Source organism: Corvus cornix, chromosome 26 (assembly GCF_000738735.6).
Source record: "Corvus cornix cornix isolate S_Up_H32 chromosome 26, ASM73873v5, whole genome shotgun sequence".
Taxonomy (NCBI): domain Eukaryota; kingdom Metazoa; phylum Chordata; class Aves; order Passeriformes; family Corvidae; genus Corvus; species Corvus cornix.
In genome coordinates, this window is record NC_046354.1 from 4,621,439 (window position 1) to 4,641,276 (window position 19,838).

The following is a 19,838-nucleotide window of genomic DNA, read 5'->3' on the forward strand; positions in this document are numbered from 1 at the left end:
TGTGGTGGCCCTGGGGAGTCCTTCTCCCCTGTCCCTCCATCCCGCCAGGCTGGGAGCAGCTGGAGCTGGAGTTTCCCCCTGGGCATCCAACAGCTCCCCCCTGCCCCTCCTTCAAGCCCTTAAACCACGCTCAGTACAAATCTCACCCTGCTCAAATAAAGCTCAATGTACATATGAAAAGTCTTGCTGTGGGGAGAGCTCCTCCACAGGCTCCCATTTATCCGGAGTGATGCAGCTTTGGCAAAGGAAACCAGAGAGCATCACAATCCCCCAGTGCTCCCAGTTTTCCCTGACCTCAGGAATGCTGACTGGGGTGACAGCTCAGCCGAGAGCAGGGCAGGGAGCAGCAGGGCTCTGTTTATCCGGGAGTTGGGGCAGATTCGCAGTGGAGGCGCGGAGCCGACGCCGATCCCGCTCCGACCCCAGCGCCGCCCCGGGGCTGCAGCAGCGCGGCTGCTCTGTCCAGCTGGAAAACACAAAAGTTTTCCAGCCTATCCCATCCTCGGTGCTGCAGTTTCCCGGGCTGAGAGCCGTGCAGGAAGGGCAGGGACAGGGCCCTGCTCCTCTGCAGCCACCGGCAGCCCCAGGCCGGGCTCCAGTCCACCCCTGCTCTGCTCTGGCCACATCCGGAGCTTTCCCCGGAGTCACAATTCGGCAGGCTCCCCCCTCCTTTTCCCTCCCAACAGGATTTCTGCTCCAAACGCCCCGGGTTTCCTGCTCCCAGCTGGGAAGGGGAGGGACTCCCGGCCTTGGGGCCTCACAAGCCAAGCTCTGCCCCCAGAGAGGAGGAGGAGGAGGAGGAGGAGGAGGATGGGCTCTGTCCCCCCAGCGCTTGCCAGGCTCCATGTCCTGCTCAGGACCGACACCATCATCCTCATCGGATGGGAATGAAGGAGCAGACTCTGGGGTGCCAAGTCAGGAAGGGGGGATTTCATCTCTGGAGCAAATGAAGAGACTCTGAAGAGGTTCCTCTTGGCTGTTGACGGTTCCGGGGAGGATTTTCCAGCATGCAGCAGCGAGGGGGTAAGGAAAAGTTCCAGAATCATCATCCCCAACTGCTGTAGGGTCCAGCTGCTCCCTCGGGCAGGATCCTGCCTCTGCCAGAGGCACGGGGTGGGTGAGAGGATGGAAGGGAAACAAGCAGAGAAAAGAGGGAGTAGGAAGAGCTTCCTGGAGAGCTCCAAGGTGGATCCAGACAGACGGAGACCCCCTGGCTTCTGGCACAACCCAAACTGCTGAAGCAGCACTAAGGACTTGCCCACTGCTAAAGCCGCAGTGGTTACAGTAATTTGGTGGGAACGAGAAAGGAAATGGAACTGTTTCCAGACAGGGATAAGGTGGAATTGTCGAAAAGGTTGGTGAAAGATCACCAGGCTGAGTGCAGCGTGTGGTGCTGGCCCCAGCAACAGCCACGGGGCTCCACGGCAGCACTGCCGGCACGGGAATGGTTTTGAATGGCAACAGGAGCAGTGGAAGGTGTCAATGTGCCCTGACATTCTCATCGGCAGGGGAGAGGAAGGAGGATGAAGAGCCGGAGGCTTTGGAGGCTCCATCAGCTGGGAAGACCCGAGGCAGCGCAGCAGCAGGCGGAGGGTGGGCGTGGGCAGTGGTGTTTCACTTCTTCCTGGTAAGCAGGGAATGCACCAAACCCTCCTGGAGCTGGGGCAGGGGGGAAAGTCTCCAGCCTCGCTCAGAGGATGGGACAGGCCGAGCCCACCCGTGCCAGGGCACAGTCCAGCCCCGCCATTCCCTATGGAATGCCACCTGCAGACGTCTCAGTGATGGACAAGGGGGTTCCCTTGCCACAGTAAGATGACTTTTACTCAAACACATCACCACGGGGGTGTCAAACCCCACAGGGGTGTCCTGTCCCTTTGGCAAGGGCACGATCCCACCTTGGGCAGTGAGAGGGGAGCCAGGGAGCACCACACACACTCAGGTACTCTCTGGGAGGACCAGGCACCTCAGCACCAAAGGCACTAATTCTCTGTGCTCCAGGCTTTATCTTCCCACCAGTAATGAATCAAGGAATTGTGAAGCTTGGAAAAGACCTTTAAGGTCACCGAGTCTGACTGTAAAGAAGGCACCATCCCCCCAGCTAGGAAAGCTTCCCCCACTTCCACTCCACCCCAAGTAACTCACTGCCAATCATTAACCACCGGCCACCAGGGAGGCAACAGGAGTTAAAATTAAGGACACAAACTGTCTGTCCTTTGCCCCTGTGGCAGAGAAATCCTGGGAAAGCGCCCCGGATAACATCCATGCCTGCTCCACTCATCCCCTCATCAACTCCCAGTGATCTCCAACTGATCCATTTAGACTATTGCTTTAGTACTAAAAAGCAACTTAAAAGGCAAAAATATCCTCCAAGAGTTGAGCTCTAGTGTTGCTGAGGGTTTTCTGAGCATCTCTTGGGATCAAACTGCAGCAAAGCCACTATCAGCCCACACTGCTGGTATTCCCAACACCAGTCCAGGTGCCCCAGTTTGTTTCTCCCACACCACCACAAAAGAAGCAGAAGGAAAAGCTTTTCCTCCCTCCCAGTCCCCTGCGGCACCTCACCTCCACCCCCTCTCGATTTAGGTCAATGTGCTCGTGATGGGGATGCTCAAAACCTTTGGGATTTTCTTCGTGGCTTTCCGAGAGGAGGTCGGGGGATCTTCCGAGCAGGTCAGCTGGATCGGCTCCATCATGTCCTCCCTGCGCTTCCTGGGAGGTGAGCTGGCATTCCCAAGGCTTGGAGCAGTGCTGCAGCCTCGGCTCCATCTGACCTGGGGGCACTGAGGATCCGCTGTGGATCCAGTTCCCAGATCCCAGACTGCTCCAAACGGGACGTGGCTGGTACTCACACGTGTCTGAGCAGGAACGTGGTCTAAACACAGGGTCCTGTGTCATTCAGATGGGATAGTGGGAAGAAATCGGATATTGGGAAGGAATCCTTTCCTGTGAGGGTGGGCAGGCCCTGGCACAGGGTGCCCAGAGCAGCTGTGGCTGCCCCTGGATCCCTGCAAGTGTCCAAGGCCAGGTTGGATGGGGCTTGGAGCAGCCTGGGACAGTGGGAGGTGTCCCCGCCATGGCAGGGGTGGCACTGGATGAGCTTTAAGGACTCTTCCAACCCAATCCATTCTGAGATCCTCTGAACGTCACTGTAGGTTTATTGCACGGATCCAGAGCAAACAACAATCCTGTCCCAGCTGTGGGACAATCTGGAACCGCTGGGCATGGTGTGATTTGGGAAGGAGACTCAGGAGAGCTGAAAGTTTGGGCCTTGCCTCCTTCCCTGTCCCATTCCCTAAGCTCCCAGGGTACCGGGGAAGTCTCTCTCCTGAAGATTGACCCATCCCAAACCCCTCATCACCCCCTGACTCCCAAGGCTGCACATGGACCACTTCTCAGTGGTCCCAATCAGGTCCCCAAACCCTGCCAAAGCAGCTTTTGTCACCTTCAGCCTGAGACGTGTCCCTCCTTCCCTTGCAGCCCCGCTCGTGGCCGTGGTGTGCCGGAGGCTGGGAGAGCGGCCGACCTCCATCCTCGGGGCCGGGCTGGTGGCCGGGGGCTGCCTGCTCAGCACTCAGGCCACCAGTGTCCCCTTCCTCTGCTTCTCCATGGGATTCCTCCTGGGTGAGACTCCCTGGGCATAATGAGTAAATCAGCTCCTTCAGCCGTAAGCCTGGGGAAGGGTCTGGAGGGGGAGCAGCCAAAGGTTTGTTCCGCTGGAGAAGGGGAGCCTGAGGTGATCACAGACAGGACCCAGGGAAGGGCTGGGGCTGTGCCAGGGCAGGGTCAGGCTGGAGAGCAGGGAAAGGTTCTTCCCCCAGAGGGTGCTGGGCACTGCCCAGGCTCCCCAGGGAATGGGCACGGCCCCGAGGCTGCCAGAGCTCCAGGAGCGTTTGGACACCACTCCCAGGGGTGCACAGGGTGGGGTTGTTGGGGTGTCTGTGCCGGGCCAGGGGTTGGACTGGATGATCCTGTGGGTCCCTCCCAGCTCAGGACATTCTGTGATTCTGTGAACCTTCAGTGCCAAAGCATCCCCAGCTTCTTTCTGTGAGACGCTGTGTGAACTCCCAAAGCTTCATGCTCAGAATGAAACATCAGTTTCAACATTCCAGTCCCAATTAACCTTGGTTTTTTCCCTGCACCTACACAGATCCTGGCCTTTTAAAATCCCTTATACAAGGGCAGAGCCTCCAATCCCCCAGACACCAAATCCCACCCACCAAATCTCACCAACCCCTGACTGCCACAGCACAAATCCCCCCTTTCAGCCCAGGAACACTGCAGAGCCAGGGACCACGACCTTAGGATAGCAAGACACAGAATCCTGACAGCAGGAGTCCCTTTTTGGGCACGGAATCCTCAGTTTCAACCTTCCCACAGGGATGGGGTTCGCCTGCCTGTACCAGGCGGGCGCGGTGATGACGGCCAAGCGCTGCCGGGCACGCCTGGCCTTCTGCAACGCCCTCGCCCGCTCCGGGATGGGGCTGACGTTCCTGATGGCTCCCTTCACTCAGCTCCTCATCGAGTTCTACGGCTGGCAAGGTGAGGGATCTCCTGCTCCTTCAGATTCACCAGCTCCCAGAGGGCGTTTGGGGAGATCTGGGCAGGGTAAGAGGCTCTTTTTAAAAATTCAACACACCGAGGAACAACTCTGCCTCTTCTAGGACAGTTTGGGGGCATCTTGTTAATAATTAAACACTTAATCACTCATTAAAGTCAGAGGCAAAGCGCAGACCTCAGAAATCAAAGCCAGAAATGCCTACTTTTAGTGTAGTGTTTCAAGACCATCTTAGAGGTCCATCACGGGTTTAAAGGAGGAAAAGCAAAACAAGCTCCCAGAGCTCAGAGGCAGCTCTGGGTTTGTTGTGTGCATCACAGCAAAATGAATTTTCAGATTCCAGAAAAACATGAACAAAAATCCCTGCTTTGTTAACTCCTCCATAAGGAGAAGGCAAAACCCTTTCTGATGGCAGAGCTTTCTCCACGGTCAGTGGAAACCACACCCTGCTCTAGAAAGGCCATTTCCTGCTGCTCCTCCCTTTTCAATCGGGAACAAAATGCTTTTTGCCTTCCCTCAGGTACTCTCCTGATTTTTGGAGGCATCATGCTGAACCTGGTGCCCTCCAGCATGTTGCTGTGGCCCGTCAGCCCCCAAGTGCCTCAGGAATCTGCTGAAAACCAAGACCGGGGGTCTTCAATGGAAAAGAAGGATCCAGAAACTCCTGGGGGATGTTCAGCTGGAAGCACTCACAGGGAATTACAGCTTCTCAGAGCACAGGAGGCTCCCAGCATGGAGGGACTCGTGATGCCCCAGAGCAGAGATGTCTCCGATCCAGCAAATCCATCTGCCTTGGGAAGGCTCCAGAAACCCACCCCGGAGAGCTCCTCCTCAGAAACATCCACCGAGGCCAAGAGAAGCCACAAACCCCTTCCAGCCACCAAAAAGGAACCTTCTCAGCCTCTCCTGGACTTCTCCCCGCTGAAGGATCCCGTTTTCTTCATTTTCACGTGGTCTTTCCTGTTCAGCCACCTGGCCTACTTCGTGCCCTTCTTCCACCTGGTGGCGAGAGCCAGGACACTGGGCATGAGCAGCAGGGACGGCTCCTACCTCATCGCCGTGGCTGGTAGGCAAAGGGATCCTTTACACCCACGGGTCACACAGCAACACCACAGATTCTGCCAAGAAATAGTCCCAGGTTTGTCCTGGGATGGGTTCTCCTGGCAGAGGTCCAGCCCCTACCCCCGTTCTGCGGACACAGAGTCGCCTCCTGTCCGTGCACAAGTCGCTCCCACTGGGGTGGTGCTGGGTGGTGCTCCCAGTGCCAGCTGGGTGATCTCACATCCCCCCCTGCTCTCAACAACACCAAATTTCCAGTTTCAAGGTGCTCTCTGTCCTCCTGGAGCCTTCCCATCACGATTCCTGCTGTGCTTAAAGCCACAAACCGCCGGAATCCAGAGGGGCATCCAAAGCCCTCCAGTTTGACCCAGGAGAGAGAAATTCACTATTGGGGGGAAAAACCCCACATTAACGTGGACCCAGGCATTTGGATTTGGTACATTCACCTCAAAGTGGGGAAAAAACAAGGCACACTCCCCAAAAACCAAACCCATGCCTGGTTATAAGCTGGGATTAACACTAAAGCCATGCTGGGGTAAGAAAGCGGCTCCAGCCTCAGTCAGCAGCAAGTACTTTATTGTACAAAAATACATTTTCTTTGTGCAGTGCTGGGGAATGTTCAGCAGTGAGGGGTTGTCGAGGCATTAGGAGAGCCCAGGAATGAATGTGACATTTGGAATTAGGAGTGGGAGGGACTCAGGGGTCAGTGGGACACGAGCTCACTCGAGAGCTCCTCAGATTTTGCTTCATAAAAAAGTGCCAAGAAATGTAAAAAACAACTCTCAAGCCCCAACTCTCAAAGCCCAGCTTTCACAAACCCAACAACCAAAAGGCTGCTGAGCCTCTAAAATTCCTGGGTTTCTGTGCTCTTTGGATTTTTAGAAGAATTTAGATCTTAATATTCAGCTTTTTCTCTTTAGAGAGTTCCTCTTTCCTGGCTCAGGGCAGTTCCGAGGTGTCTGGGCTGCAGAGCCCCAAGGGAATTTTTCCAGAGCACTTCGGTGCCCTTGGTAAGAGCAGCAGAAGGGAAGAGGGAAAAACCCCAATCCATGGATTTTGCAAGAGCCTAAAAACGCCTCCCTGGAACTTTTCAGCATTTCAGCCCTTTGTGGTCACGTCCTCACAATGAACAGGGAAATTGGGATGTGACACAGCAAATGACAGGAATCATGTATAATAACAGAAATAGGGAGCATAAAAATCAGAAATAAATAATAAATAATCAACATAACACCATAAAGCATTATAAATAAACACATATAAAAATAAGCGTGGATATAATAATATGAAATAATACAAATAATAACGTTATAAAATAAAGATAAGAATATATTAGGGTTAATAGAAATAATCAAGTGTAATGTGAAGAATGCAGAATAAAAACATAAATGATATATTATAAAATACTGTAAAATACAGTTGTAATGTATAATGTGCAATATTGTGTTATATATAAAAATATAACAATATAACAATATAACAATACAAAAATATAAAAATACTAATTTATGATAAACACAGTAAAGATATCAATAATTTAAGTGTATGAAGTATATTAAATTATATAAAATAATATAGATGAGATAGATAAGTTAAGATATATTAGAGCTGATAATAATAAACTATAATCAAAATAATATAAAATAATATGAATAATATAAAATACAAAATACTGTATCAATATAATACCTATTATACTACAACTAATATAAATAATCACATAAAATACTATACAATGCAGCTAGATTTATAATATCTAATATATTTCTATGAAGTAATAATATATAAAAATGAAGTAATAATATACAAAAATACCTAGAAATAACAGAATTTCAATATCATACAAACCCAAGTCTCCCCTGAGGCTCTGAGAGCTCCTGTTCCCTCAGGCATCACGGAGATGCTGAGCCAGCTGCTCTCGGGCTGGGTGGCCGACCACAACTGGACCAAGAAGTACCATTTCCATGTCACCTACCTGCTGCTCAGCGGGGCCACCAACCTGCTGGGGCCACTGGCCACCACCTTCCCGCTGCTCCTCACCTACACCGTGGCCTTCGCCACCTTCTGCGGAGGCTTCATGGCTCTGGTGCTGCCCGTGCTGGTGAGTCCCACGTGTGATCAGCCAGGGCCAAGCCAGGCTTGTGGCACCTGCTCCGCTCCCAGAATCACCTGGAACACACAGACAGCTCCAGCAGGACCCTGCTGGTGGCCACGGAGCTGCTCCCAGGGCTGGAGCCCCTCTGCTCCAGAGCCAGGCTGGGAGAGCTGGGAATGCTCTGCCTGGGGAGGAGAAGGCTCCAGGGAGATCTCAGAGCCCCTTCCAGTGCTTAAAGGGGCTCCAGGAGAGCTGGAGAGGGACTGGGGACAAGGGATGGAGGGACAGGACACGGGGAATGGCTTCCCAGTGCCAGAGGGCAGGGATGGATGGGATATTGGGAAGGAATCCTTCCCTGTGAGGGTGGGGAGGCCCTGGCACAGGGTGCCCAGAGCAGCTGTGGCTGCCTCTGGATCCCTGGCAGTGCCCAAGGCCAGGTTGGATGGGGCTTGGAGCAGCCTGGGACAGTGGAAGGTGTCCCTGCCCATGGCAGGGGTGGAAAGGGATGAGCTTTGAGGTCCCTTCCATCCCAAACCATTCCAGGATTCTCTGATCCAGATAGAAAAGCACCATCATAATTTGGCATTTCTTTCTGGAAGGCATTCAGAGATTTAAACACCTTCCTCAAAGCAGCTGGAAGGCAGAAAAGCCTCTCCCATCCCAGTAATTTCCATGTTGGCCTTAAGGAGGCGAACAGATTCCAGGCTGGATCAGACCTACAGGGGCAAAGTCCTTCCACAGCTGCAGCTGAAGAGCAAATTCCCCAGAAAAAGAAAATTCCCCAGAAAAAGAAAATTCCCCAGAAAAATCAAATCAAACCTTGTGCTTTAAAAAAAAAAAAAAAAATTAATTCCATGAATCTCTTGTGCATATGCATTCCTATGAACTCCATCACTAATTGTCCATTTTGGTTTCCAAACAGGTGGATCTGGTGGGTGTGGAAAAGCTCCACAGCTACCTGGGGTTTGCTGCCTTCTTCGCAGGGATAGCAGCCATGGGAGGACCCCCTTTAGCAGGTAACTGATGTTATATAAAACATCACCCACCCCAGAAATCCAGGGATAAAACACGCTGCTGGTTCACTCTCCTACAGGGATCCATCCCAGCATGGGTTTTCTGTTCAAACAGAGGGTGGGAAAAAAAAAACCAACAACCCTATTTCAGAAATGTATTTTTAAAGACAGGCAACATTCTGCTTGGGAATTTGCAAAATCCAACCAGCAGCTTGGAAAACGCTGCCTGGAATATTTAGGAAATGCTGCCTGGAATATCTGGAAAATGCAGTGAAGCCCCACGTGCGCAGTTCAGCCCTGACCACGGCAGGACAACGAGCACATTACCAGGGATTTTACTCCCAACAGTGTTAAAATAACACCGAGCTTGGACTGGGGGGACTGGAGGGGAAGCAAGGACAGGCTCAGCAACATTCCCACCAGGCAGAGGCACTGAAACATCAGGAGAAGCCTCAGTAATCTCTTGTTTTGACACAGATTACACAGCTCAGCCACCAGAGCTCTGGGCCCTGAGATAAGGAGCATGAAAAGCCTTTGCTCTTCTCCCTCTGCCAGAAAACCAAGGCAGCTGTGAGGATTTGGGAGATTTCACTTAGAAATGAGTGTCCAGCCTGTGCTCAGGAGCAGGGGACTTGTTCTCCTCCAAACAGCCTGGCCAGGACAAAGCTTTTCCTTCCATGCAGCCCAACAAGCCAACTGCTCCCGGGCTGACCCCCAGCGTGGGCAGCAGGGCAGGGGGGGATTCTGCCCCTGTGCCCCTGTGCCCAGGTGAGACCCCACCTGCAGAGCTGCCCCAGCCCTGGGGCCCAGCACAGCCCTGGAGCTGCTGGAGCAAGTCCAGAGGAGGCCACGGAGCTGCTCCCAGGGCTGGAGCCCCTCTGCTCTGGAGCCAGGCTGGGAGAGCTGGGAATGCTCTGCCTGGAGAGGAGAAGGATCCAGAGAGACCTCAGAGCCCCTTCCAGTGCCTAAAGAGGCTCCAGGAGAGCTGGAGAGGGACTGGGGACAAGGGATGGAGGGACAGGACAGGAGGGAATGGCTTCCCAGTGCCAGAGGGCAGGGATGGATGGGATATTGGGAAGGAATCCTTCCCTGGGAGGGGGCTGAGGCCCTGGCACAGGGTGCCCAGAGCAGCTGTGGCTGCCCCTGGATCCCTGGCAGTGCCCAAGGCCAGGCTGGATGGGGCTTGGAGCAGCCTGGGATAATGGAAGGTTTCCCTGCCAATGGCAGTGGGTGGAAAGGGATGAGCTTTGAGGTCCTTTCCAATCCAAACCATCATTTTTTGTTTCCTGCCCTCCAAATCAGCTGTCCCCAGCCTGCAGAGGCACCTGGCTCAAAGCTGCCAAGGCTTCTGTAAATTCCAGCTCCATGCAAAGTTTCAGCAACGCTGCTGTTCCACCAGCACAGGAAAAAATTCATTTTCCTAATCAATATCCCTGGGCTGGTTATGCTCTGTCTGCCTGTGGATGCAATTTCAAGCAGCCAAAACATTTCACTGACCAGGAGCTCCACATTGCCACGGTGATGGCCAACCTGGATCCCAGATCTCTGCTGCTGCTCCCAGGTGTGCATTCAGCAATCCCTCGATCCCACTGAATTCCCTGCCACGACAGCAGCAGCTCCACACCTCGGCTCAGACTGCAGTTCCACTGCCATCCACCTGCAATGTATTTTCACTAATGGGAAGCCTTTTGCTTGCTGCAGGGGATTTGTAAAGCAAGCAGGCTTCCTGCAAAAACCTTTCCACAGCAATCAGGCTTAGTGCAGGCGGGATAAATAAAGGCCAAATAAAGCCAAGAAGCAAAACACTTCCCCATCCGTCTCATTACAGGCAGAGCAAGTTGGAAACAATCCAGAGCTCAGGATCCCGGTTTGGCATCCAAGATAAATGCTGCAATTTTCTCTTTCAATGCAGTTTTAAGTGTGAAAACTGAGTGAGACCAGAAACTCCTGATGAAGTGGCCAAACCCACCTGCTCCTTGCAGAATGCAGGATTTAAACACTCTGTGGGACCTTGGAATTTGGTGCTCTCACCTCCCGGAAACCTTGAGTTTAGAATTACAGTTTTATCAAACTCAAGTGCTTTTATGCAGTGGAAATAATGATGATGGGTAATGAGAACTGCAAAGGTTAAAACTGCCTAATTTGCATATTAGATCAAAGCCTAATGCAAGGAAAAGGTGCCTTACCTGCAAATCTGTTCAGCTGAGAGCCCTGAAATCCAGGGGCAGCTGGCAGGACCCGAAGGGGAAGTTTGGAGTCTCCTTCAGAACTCCCCATCCACTGGCACCTCTGGATGCTGCCACGCTGAAAAAACCCAACCCAAAGCAGAATAAACATTATTTTGGCAGCCATGAGCAAGCTGAGAGGAGGACACAGTTTGTTTCCACCAGCAGTACAAATAACTGACTCAAAGTGCAGAAGAGCTGAACCAAAGCATGTAATGCAAGTTCTAGAAGAGATTCCAGCCCCCAGAGCACAAACTCCAATCCCAAGAAATTTGGGTGGTGATAGGAGAGAGGATGGAGTCTCCCAAAAGCTCTGCTGGCACATATACTTAGATGTTTTCTACATTTTACCTTCACCTTCCCGCTGAATTTTGCTCCTCAGGGCATCAGGAATAAATCGAACTTCTGATTAAAGATCAGTAGCACCATTTAAACAGCCTGACCCAGCTGGCAGCACCAGCAGTGCTGGGAATGTTTCGTTTGGATCACATTGGTGCCTGGGATTTACCAGCATTCCTTACAAAACTGCTGCTTTGCTGGAGTTCGAACACCACAAGATCCTAATTCAGCTTTCTGCAGCAGGAGTGATTATTTGTTTGGAAAAGGATTGGGGGCACAGAGACTGGAGTTGCTTCAAAAGGTTGGGGTGTGGTGGAAGTTGATGGCTGTGCTGCCAGTGAGGCAATGCTGGTAAATCCCTCTGCACCGAAATCCCATTCTGCACCAAAAAAAACCCCAAGAACATGAAAAAAAAAAAAAAAATTAACAAATATCCTGAAAGATATTTTAAGAATAATTGCAGTAAATCAGAGCTCAGCTGGAGCACTCTGTCCTGCTCCTCTCACAAATAACTACGTCAGCATCCCTTCTCCTCTCCAAATCCCAGAGACTTCCAGGCAGCAAAACCAGATCCCACCCCTGGGAATAAACCCCTCCACAACAACCTCGGGGTCATGGGAGAGTCACCCAGCCCAGCACCACGGGATCCTCCTTCCCAGCTGCAGCCTCCGGCTCCTCCAGCGCCGCTCACACGCCAGCCCTGGGGGAAAAACAGAGGGGCTCCCCCGAGACAGCAATGAGCCAACAGAAACTGAAACTGGGCAAAAGCAGCTTTTCCTCTGCCTTATAAATATATATTTCCTGCAGCTGTGGAAATCTACAGCAGGGAAACGTCGGTGCCTCTGCTCCGGCACAGATCCCAGCGTTTTACCGGAACCCTTTCCTTCCGTGAGCCCAGGATCTCAGGGACCAGATCAGGTCCCTTCCTGGGTTTAAGAATCCCAGATTTGGGCCAGACCTGCTGTTTGTGTAAATCATGGAAGCCCATGGATGTCTGGATTCCACAGATGTCTCCAGAGGAATTGCATTTCACGGCAGCAGCAGATCTGGCTCAGCTGCTGCCCCACACCCGCCCAGCCCACACCACATTTGGGACTGGATGAGGGTTTTTATGTGCAGCAGCATCTCCCACCACTTTGTAGATTTTAGATTCAAAGAGAGGAATTCCCCACCTTTCAAAGGACTGCCCAGACCCCAGATGATTTGCCAGGACCAAACCTCACCAAAGTGACCTTGGAGGTCACTTTAAAAGGCGACCTGAGTCCTCCACAGATTCCTGGGGCTCAATGGAATTCAGCTTTGCCTTTTAAGTCCTCCCAGAGCTGATTTTATCAAGTTCACCTCCAGCTCCTGGCTTGGGCTCTCTCCTGTCAGAGAAAGTGCATTAAACTGGGTCTGCTCACAAGAAGACAATGCTGGAGGACAGGGGGTTTGAAGCCCAAATGTTGCAAATACCAACACATGCAAGTCATCCCAGCAATCCAACGGGATCTTCCATCAGCTGCTTTTGGCCCACTTATTTAACAGGGGAAAAAAAAAATTCAGGGATTCAGTTCAATCCAATTAAAGCCCGTGTCCACTGCAAGGATCACAGCTGGCTCTGGGAAGAATGAGCTACGTGTCATTTCCTCGCAGGAAATGCTGCCCAGGAAGAGTTAAAATAATTCAAAGGAAGTATCTGAGGAATTCTTAGATGAGAACACACATCCTTTGCCTCCCACCCACCGCCCCAAATGGTTTTTTTCACGGAGAAAAATCCCACAGCTTTAATAACAACCTTCTCTCCTGCAGGCTGGCTCTACGACTACACCCAGACCTACGCCTGCTCCTTCCTCTTTGCTGGAGCCTGTGCTCTCATCTCACCTATTTCCTTCTTCTTCGAGCCTTCAGCCCAAAAATGGAAGCTAAAAAAAGCCAATTTGAACAAGAGCCCCAGGTCTGGCTGAAGTTTTAAAGGCTGGGCTTTGATTGCATCCATGCTGGGAAAGCCATTGCCTGTACTGGGAAGTATCAACAACAGCAACCCTGAAAACTGGAATTCTTGGATGCCAGATTCAGTTTGTATATGTGGATATTTCTCCTGATTAAAGCCATCTGAGAAATGCATGGTGTGAAGTGTTACTTGATGGGGAAAATGCGGCCTATGGCGTGGGTGGGCCTGGGTTTCACTGTGCCTTTGCTCCTGAGCTGGGTTTTTCTGCCTCTCACATTTAATCCTCAGCACGACAGCTCCGTCCCTCCCGGAGCAGAGCTGACTCACCTCGTGGGATGAGCAGCCAAGGAGCTCCAGGTGCCAGAGCACAGCCAGAGGTTTCAGCCCGTTCTATTCAGCTACAAACACCCAGGCCTGGGGAGGGATGCAAGGGCAGGGACAGGGGGATCAGGATGGTACTTCCACGAGGATCCGCAGAGCAGCTGTTCCAGGAGCCCCTCTCCCTGCGGGCAGGATGCTGCAGTGGGGCCATTCCATCTCCCAGGCACAGTTATTGCCACAGCACGGAGCACCTGCAGGCAAACCCAGTTTTAATTAAAGCCAGAACCACAACACAGCAAAGGCAGAGACCAAAGCCGCCCCTCGGCCTCCTCTGCCCTTCTCTCCCCAGCTTCCCAACCGTCCAGAGACTCCCTGGGATTCCAGGCACACACAAAGGCAGCTCCAGTGCTGAGGCTGCATTCAACCAGCACCCCACAGATTTCGTTTGGGTGGATAAGACACAATACAGCAGCTTTGCCTTTCTCTCCAGTAGTGAAGCTGCAATTTTTTGCATTATCACCAGACATTTGAAATTAAGATGTCAACCTGGGATATTTATTCCAGCCATTGGCATTTTCCTTCTTTTCACCTCTCCTTTTTTTTTTAATTATTAAATTGTAAAGAGATTTAAGTATCCTATGTTTTTTCTCACCCCTTTTTTTCCTCATCCCTTTTTTTAATATTAAGCCATCAAGAGAGTTGTTTCCCCTGCAGAAACACCCCTTTAAACTATGAAATGGGTTATTTCAAGCCCCAAATTAGCTGGTCTATTTTTAATAAAAAGCTACAGAATATTGTAACAGTTTTAAGGAGCTCAAACACTGTCTCAGGTAAGAAAGTTCCTGCACAGATGATGGGCCAAATTCAGCCCTTACACAATTACACAGTGCCAAAGAAACTGTGCTGAAACAAGGGGAAAATTACAGGGAACAGGGAATATCAGTGCTACAAAAGAGTTCATTTTTCATGAGCTGTTTCATAGCTTCTCTCAGGAATCTGCAGGCAGCAAGTGCTTCGGGAATGGTCCTTTTACCCTTTAATCATCATCCCTCTACACCTTCAACCTCAGCATCCAACACTCCGTGATTTGGATGGACCAGGAAATACCTGCATCCAGGACAGGATCCCTAGGGGGCATTTTCCAAGCCACCAGGATTTCTGGATGAGATTATCATTTCTGAAGGGTTTAAGGCACTGGGAGTTGAAGGGGGATGAACAGGGGCCATCCTCAGCCAATCCTGCACTAAGGCCTCAGCCAAGACCTTCTGCAGCAGGGACGAAGCTTTCATTGAAAAATTTTGAGTTTTCACCTCTTGGAACGTTAAAGTTTCTCACTCTCCCTCTCACCAAATCAAACGTTACCAGCAGCTTTGCTTTGCAGCTGTAACAGGAACTATGTGAGAGCCTTGGCTTCAGGTTTTCCAATTCTAAAGCTTTAAACCCCCACTTGCTCTGCCCCTCCCTAAGAGCAGCTGTGCTTTGGCTTTTAACAGTGTGACCAGAGCTGTGTGGGGATGCAAAGAGGCACCCCACCAGCTCCTCACCCTGCTGCTCCTGCTCTGCACAATCCCAACACCTTTCCCTACGCTCTGCTCCCTGTAAACGAAGCCTCTGCTCAACACCTTCCTCCTTCCAGCACAAGCCCTGTGATATTTTTACCTCTTCTGCCACCAAGAAACAACTTGGCAGGATGTGGTGTCCACACCTCCCATCCCATCTGCTCCAACAAAGCTCCCCTGCAAACCTCCAGGATCTCAAGGAGATTCCTCCCCTGCCTCTCCACCAGACCAATAAGTCACCAATTCTTTACCTTTACTCAGCAAAATGGGAGTGCTTGTCCCGCCTCTCTGTCCTTCTGCAGAGGAGCAAACAGCTCAGGAGCTCCCATTTCCCACATCCCACCCCATGGATGAGCACCACCAGCCTTTATTTGCCCCCAAAATAACCCTGTGCAGGCACAGCACCTTTCTCCAGCCACAATTACCTCGTGTCTATCCAAAACTGCTGAGGAAACCAATGCCCACAGTGAGAAACTCCTCCAGGAGCCCTGTGCCATCCTGCCAGTGGGCTGGGAGGGGTGACAAGAGTCTTCAAACCTTTTGTCTTTGCACTGAGCAGGCCCAGGGTGATGGCTGCTGGTCAAACACCTCTCTGCTCACAGCTCGTGCTGGGGAGGCAAGCACAGAAGAAGCTTTAGTTCCCCTGGCAGCTCTGCGAACCAAAGGCAGTTATTTACTTGCAGGATACAACAGGTGCATGAGACAAACCAAGAGTGAGCAGGATGGGAACCCCTGCCTGCAGGAAGGTTTTCCCATCCTGATGCCATGATGATTTTTTGCCTTTTCTTTTATACACCTTTTATATACCTTTTTATAGCTTTTTGTATTCTTAGTGGTTTTTAGCCTACATTCTTAGACTTATTTGTTAAATTAGGAGAATAAACGTCTTAGAAGCCACAGACCCCAAGGTCCTCTCCAGAACACATTCTGTAAATGAAGATAGAACCATCCAGGGGAAGGTTCCTTGGGGAGGGGGGCTCACTTGAGCCTCTCATTGGGGAATCTTTGATAGATCTGCTAATTAGTAACACCTATAATGTTATACCAGATCTTTTAGGGGTGCATTGCAGTGTGCACTGAGGTGCATTCGACCTGGACGTGGTGCACCTAAGGATCCTTAAAATAAATTCTGAGGTAAAATCCCTTTTTCCCTTCTAACCGTGTTTGATTCTTGATTTTAAGACCAGGAGAAGGCATTGGTCCCACTGAAGTCACCTTGCAAATCACTTCCTAAAGCTGTTTTTGCACAGTGCAGAACAGCACAGGGTGTGTGGAGAAATGCGAGAGCAGGGGTTGCTGGGACACAAATGAGGTTAAAAGCTGCAGTCTGAGGTGGAGTAAAAAATCCCTTTTGTCCCTACTCCCTCCACAGAATGCCAGAATCATTAAGGTTGGAAAAGCCCTCCTGGATCATCAAGTCCAGCCTGTGCCTGATTCCTTGTCCCCAGCCCAGAGCACTGAGTGCCACATCCAGGCATTCCCTGGACACCTCCAGGGATGGGGACTCCAAACCTCCCTGGGCAGCTCCTTCCAAGGCCTGACCACCCTTTCCATGCAGAAATTATTCCTCAAAATTTTTCCCTTCCTCAAAGGAAATCCTTCCCTCACTCATCTGCGGTAGAGAAAATGAGCAGCAACGGCTAAAAATGATCCTCAGCATGAAAAATGCTTTGTTTAAAGACATTTAAATGCTCCTCCAGCCATCCTGGTCCTCGGAAGGCAGTGGAGAACCAGATCCCTCCTGCCTTCCAACCCTCGTGTACCTCACAAGCAGCATCTCCACACTTTGCATTGGAAAGAAATCACCACCAACCTCCTGGATCTTTCCAAGAAGATAACTTCACTCACAAGAAATCAAACCCCTTGGAAAAACAATGCCAGTCTCAGCACTGTGCCCTGAGTCACTCAGGGGAACACTTCCCTGCCCAGCTCATCCTCTGCACGTGGGATAACGTGCCGTGGCCAGCTGGATCTTGATGGGAAACCGCATTTGGAAGCACTTTAACCAGGATTCATGGGCTTAAAAACCTTCCAAAATTCATGGTGCAGAGAAACCAAACACTAAAGATCTCTCCAAAAGATCCAGCGACCTGCAAGGAACCAGAGCTGGCTGGAAGGAATCCGAGTGACCACAGGAACCCAAGAACACAGCCTCCAGTTTTCACTGTATCCCAACAAAGACCTGGTACAACACCTGAGTCCCTTTGGGAAAAAAAAAACCCTTAACAATTTCATTTAGATAATTAGTTTTCTGAGCACTGACAGACAGAGGACTGATACCCTGAATCCTGATTAATTTGAGCACCACAGGATTAAGAAAGCAAGAAGAAAACATGGAATTGGCTCCTCCACCAAGACATGGCAGGTAAGGATTACTCCTGGGTTTGTGTCATCCCAACAGCTGGGCTGCAGGGGTTCCATCCTTCCCGGGAAGGAAAGGCTTTTCCATTGTCAGTCAGTGATTCATTCCCAGGTGTAATCCTGAAGGAGGAGCCTGGGTAGCCTCCAGGACCTGCTCCCAATGCCTGCTAGGCATCCTGGCAGGATTGAGTTATGGGGTGGGCACCTGCTGGGTCTTAAACCTGCTGCAAGTGATGTTCCACGTGCCAGGATAAAAAGCTGCTAAGACTCAGCTCGGGTGTATCAAAGCTACAGAAGCTGGTGCAGTCGGAGGTCACATCAGGAAGCACGTTGCATCCCTCATTCCCACTGGAATTATTTTATATTATTAATTTATACAGCCACTGTGCACCCCTGAGTGTCCTGGCTATCAGCTGCAGGTTTCCCTTCCTTGTTCTGTGTTCTGGGTCATTGAAAGGCAGGACAGAGCTCCTAAAACACGGATTTAGCCATTTCTAAGTACACAAAATCAACCTCTTCCTGGTCAGGCTCTGCCCTTGATAAAAAACAAAATCTACTAAAAACCAAGGCTGTGACTTTCCCAGCGCTCCTCAGATGCCAACAGCAGATAAACACAGGCACTGGGCACAGAGGAAGTCGATCCTGACGCTTATCATACAATAAGGAACAATCTTTATCTCACAATGAAATCCCCTCCAAGGGCTGGGCTGGGATTATTTCGGTTGTTTCTCCAACGTGCCCGAGCTCTGGGTTTGCTTGGAGAGCTGTCTGGGAATCACACATCCCTCAGGGTGTGGGGCAAGAACTCCGGGTTTAACCCAACCCCTGAGATCTCCCTTCGACCCTTTCCAGGCACCTCGGTTGTTTGAACCAAAACCCAAACCCACTGTGAAGCTGCTCCTGCCACAGCTCCCAGCACGCCCATTAACCACAGGGGGGAAAATCTATGTAATTCCCATTTTAAAGGGGAGCAAGAGGCTTTTCCACAGCTGTGGCAGCACAGGGCACACCGCAGACAAGGAGCTTCAGCTACCAACACTGCTGAGGTTCCTGTGTTCACCTTAAGCCACAGGAAGAAAGCCAAAAGCCATTTAAAATAGCTGGGTAAGGATATGACAACAGGGCCTTCCAGCAACAGGAAACGTGGCTGCTCTTCCCTCGCCCTGCTCGGCAGATACCGCGTGCGGTCTGGGCTGTTTGCTCGCCCTCACACACACTGATAACAGGAACACTCTTTTTTTTGGTGCTGGCTTCCCCCCCCGCCTGGAACACGTCCTGCAGCCGTGTTTACCATGCAGAGCATTATTAGGCTGCAATTCACCAGAGCCTGAACGAAAAAGTTTCACTTCCAAGGAGCTGAAAGCCTTTGCAGGAGGTGGGAGTTGGTAGAAAAATAGTAATAAAAATCTTTAAAGATATCATGGTTTTCATTGAAGTCCATGGGAACTTATCAGCGGCTCTAATGAACAAAAATTAAAGCAGATGTTTGAAAACCCAGAAGATTTAGCTTTAGCTGAGATCCTCATGGGAAAACTTTCCAGCCTGCAGAAACCACAAAGGGAATGGGAGCTCTTGCTCATGGCCACGGACAATTCCAGAAGTAATTCATGGGTCAAAGTCTCTTTTCCAAAGCAGACTTTGCCTCTGAAGCCACCACCAAGCCTTGCAAAACTTTCCCCTACAGATATTCCTCACGTGGGCAAGACAGAGCCAGGATTGTACTCTGGAAGAAAGAGGCAAAGGGTGTCTTTACAACACCCCAGGGACAGAGAGAACACCAATAAACCGAGCTCCAGCCCCTCAAGCCTTTGCTCAAGCTGCAAAGGAGTCACAGCCACCCTGGCTGACAAAAGGGTGGTCACAGGGATGGGGTATCTGGGATTGGGCTCTCCCAGCCTCCAGCTGCTGTTGGGATTCAGCCTTGAGTGCCATGAGGAACAGCAAAGGCACTCTCAGATATCCGAGAGCTCCGAACATGCTACGCCTCAGTGCCAGAGGGGAACGCCGCGCTGGCAGAGGGGGAACACAAGGTCTTAGAATCACAGATTCCTGGAATGGTTTGGGTCGGAAGGAACCTTAAAGCTCATCTTGTTCCACCCCCTGCCATGGGCAGGGACACCTTCACTGTCCCAGGCTGCTCCAAGCCCCATCCAACCTGGCCTTGGACACTCCCAGGGCTGGGGCAGCCACAGCTGCTCTGGGCACCCTGTGCCAGGGCCTCCCCACCCTCACAAGGAAGGATTTCTTCCCAATATCAAACCTAAATTTCCCCCTTTTCAGCTGAATCTATTCCCCTTTGTCCTGTCACTCCAGCTCCTGATGAAGAGTCCCTCCTGTAGTCTCGTACACAGTCCACCCAAGAGGAACAGCACAAGAAA

At 51.1% G+C, this 19,838-nt stretch overlaps 1 protein-coding gene across 12 annotated transcripts; it reads left to right on the forward strand.

Moving 5' to 3' along the window:
* Window positions 1-518: 518 nt before the first annotated feature.
* Window positions 519-13,392, forward strand: SLC16A4 (solute carrier family 16 member 4). 12 transcript variants are annotated; one of them, XM_039565081.1, is made up of 9 exons: window positions 521-1,023; window positions 1,509-1,627; window positions 2,584-2,716; window positions 3,478-3,621; window positions 4,378-4,605; window positions 5,076-5,693; window positions 7,504-7,715; window positions 8,632-8,725; window positions 10,551-11,709. In XM_039565081.1, the coding sequence occupies exons 1-9, from the start codon at window positions 1,008-1,010 to the stop codon at window positions 10,655-10,657; spliced, it is 1,671 nt and encodes a 556-aa protein (XP_039421015.1). In that variant the 5' UTR covers window positions 521-1,007; the 3' UTR covers window positions 10,658-11,709. The 12 variants fall into 12 exon arrangements, with proteins under 12 accessions (XP_039421020.1, XP_039421021.1, XP_039421015.1 ...); XM_039565080.1 differs by having other exon boundaries at window positions 10,025-10,643; XM_039565079.1 differs by lacking the exon at window positions 10,551-11,709 and adding an exon at window positions 13,078-13,392 and having other exon boundaries at window positions 526-1,023.
* The last annotated feature ends 6,446 nt before the right edge of the window (window positions 13,393-19,838 follow it).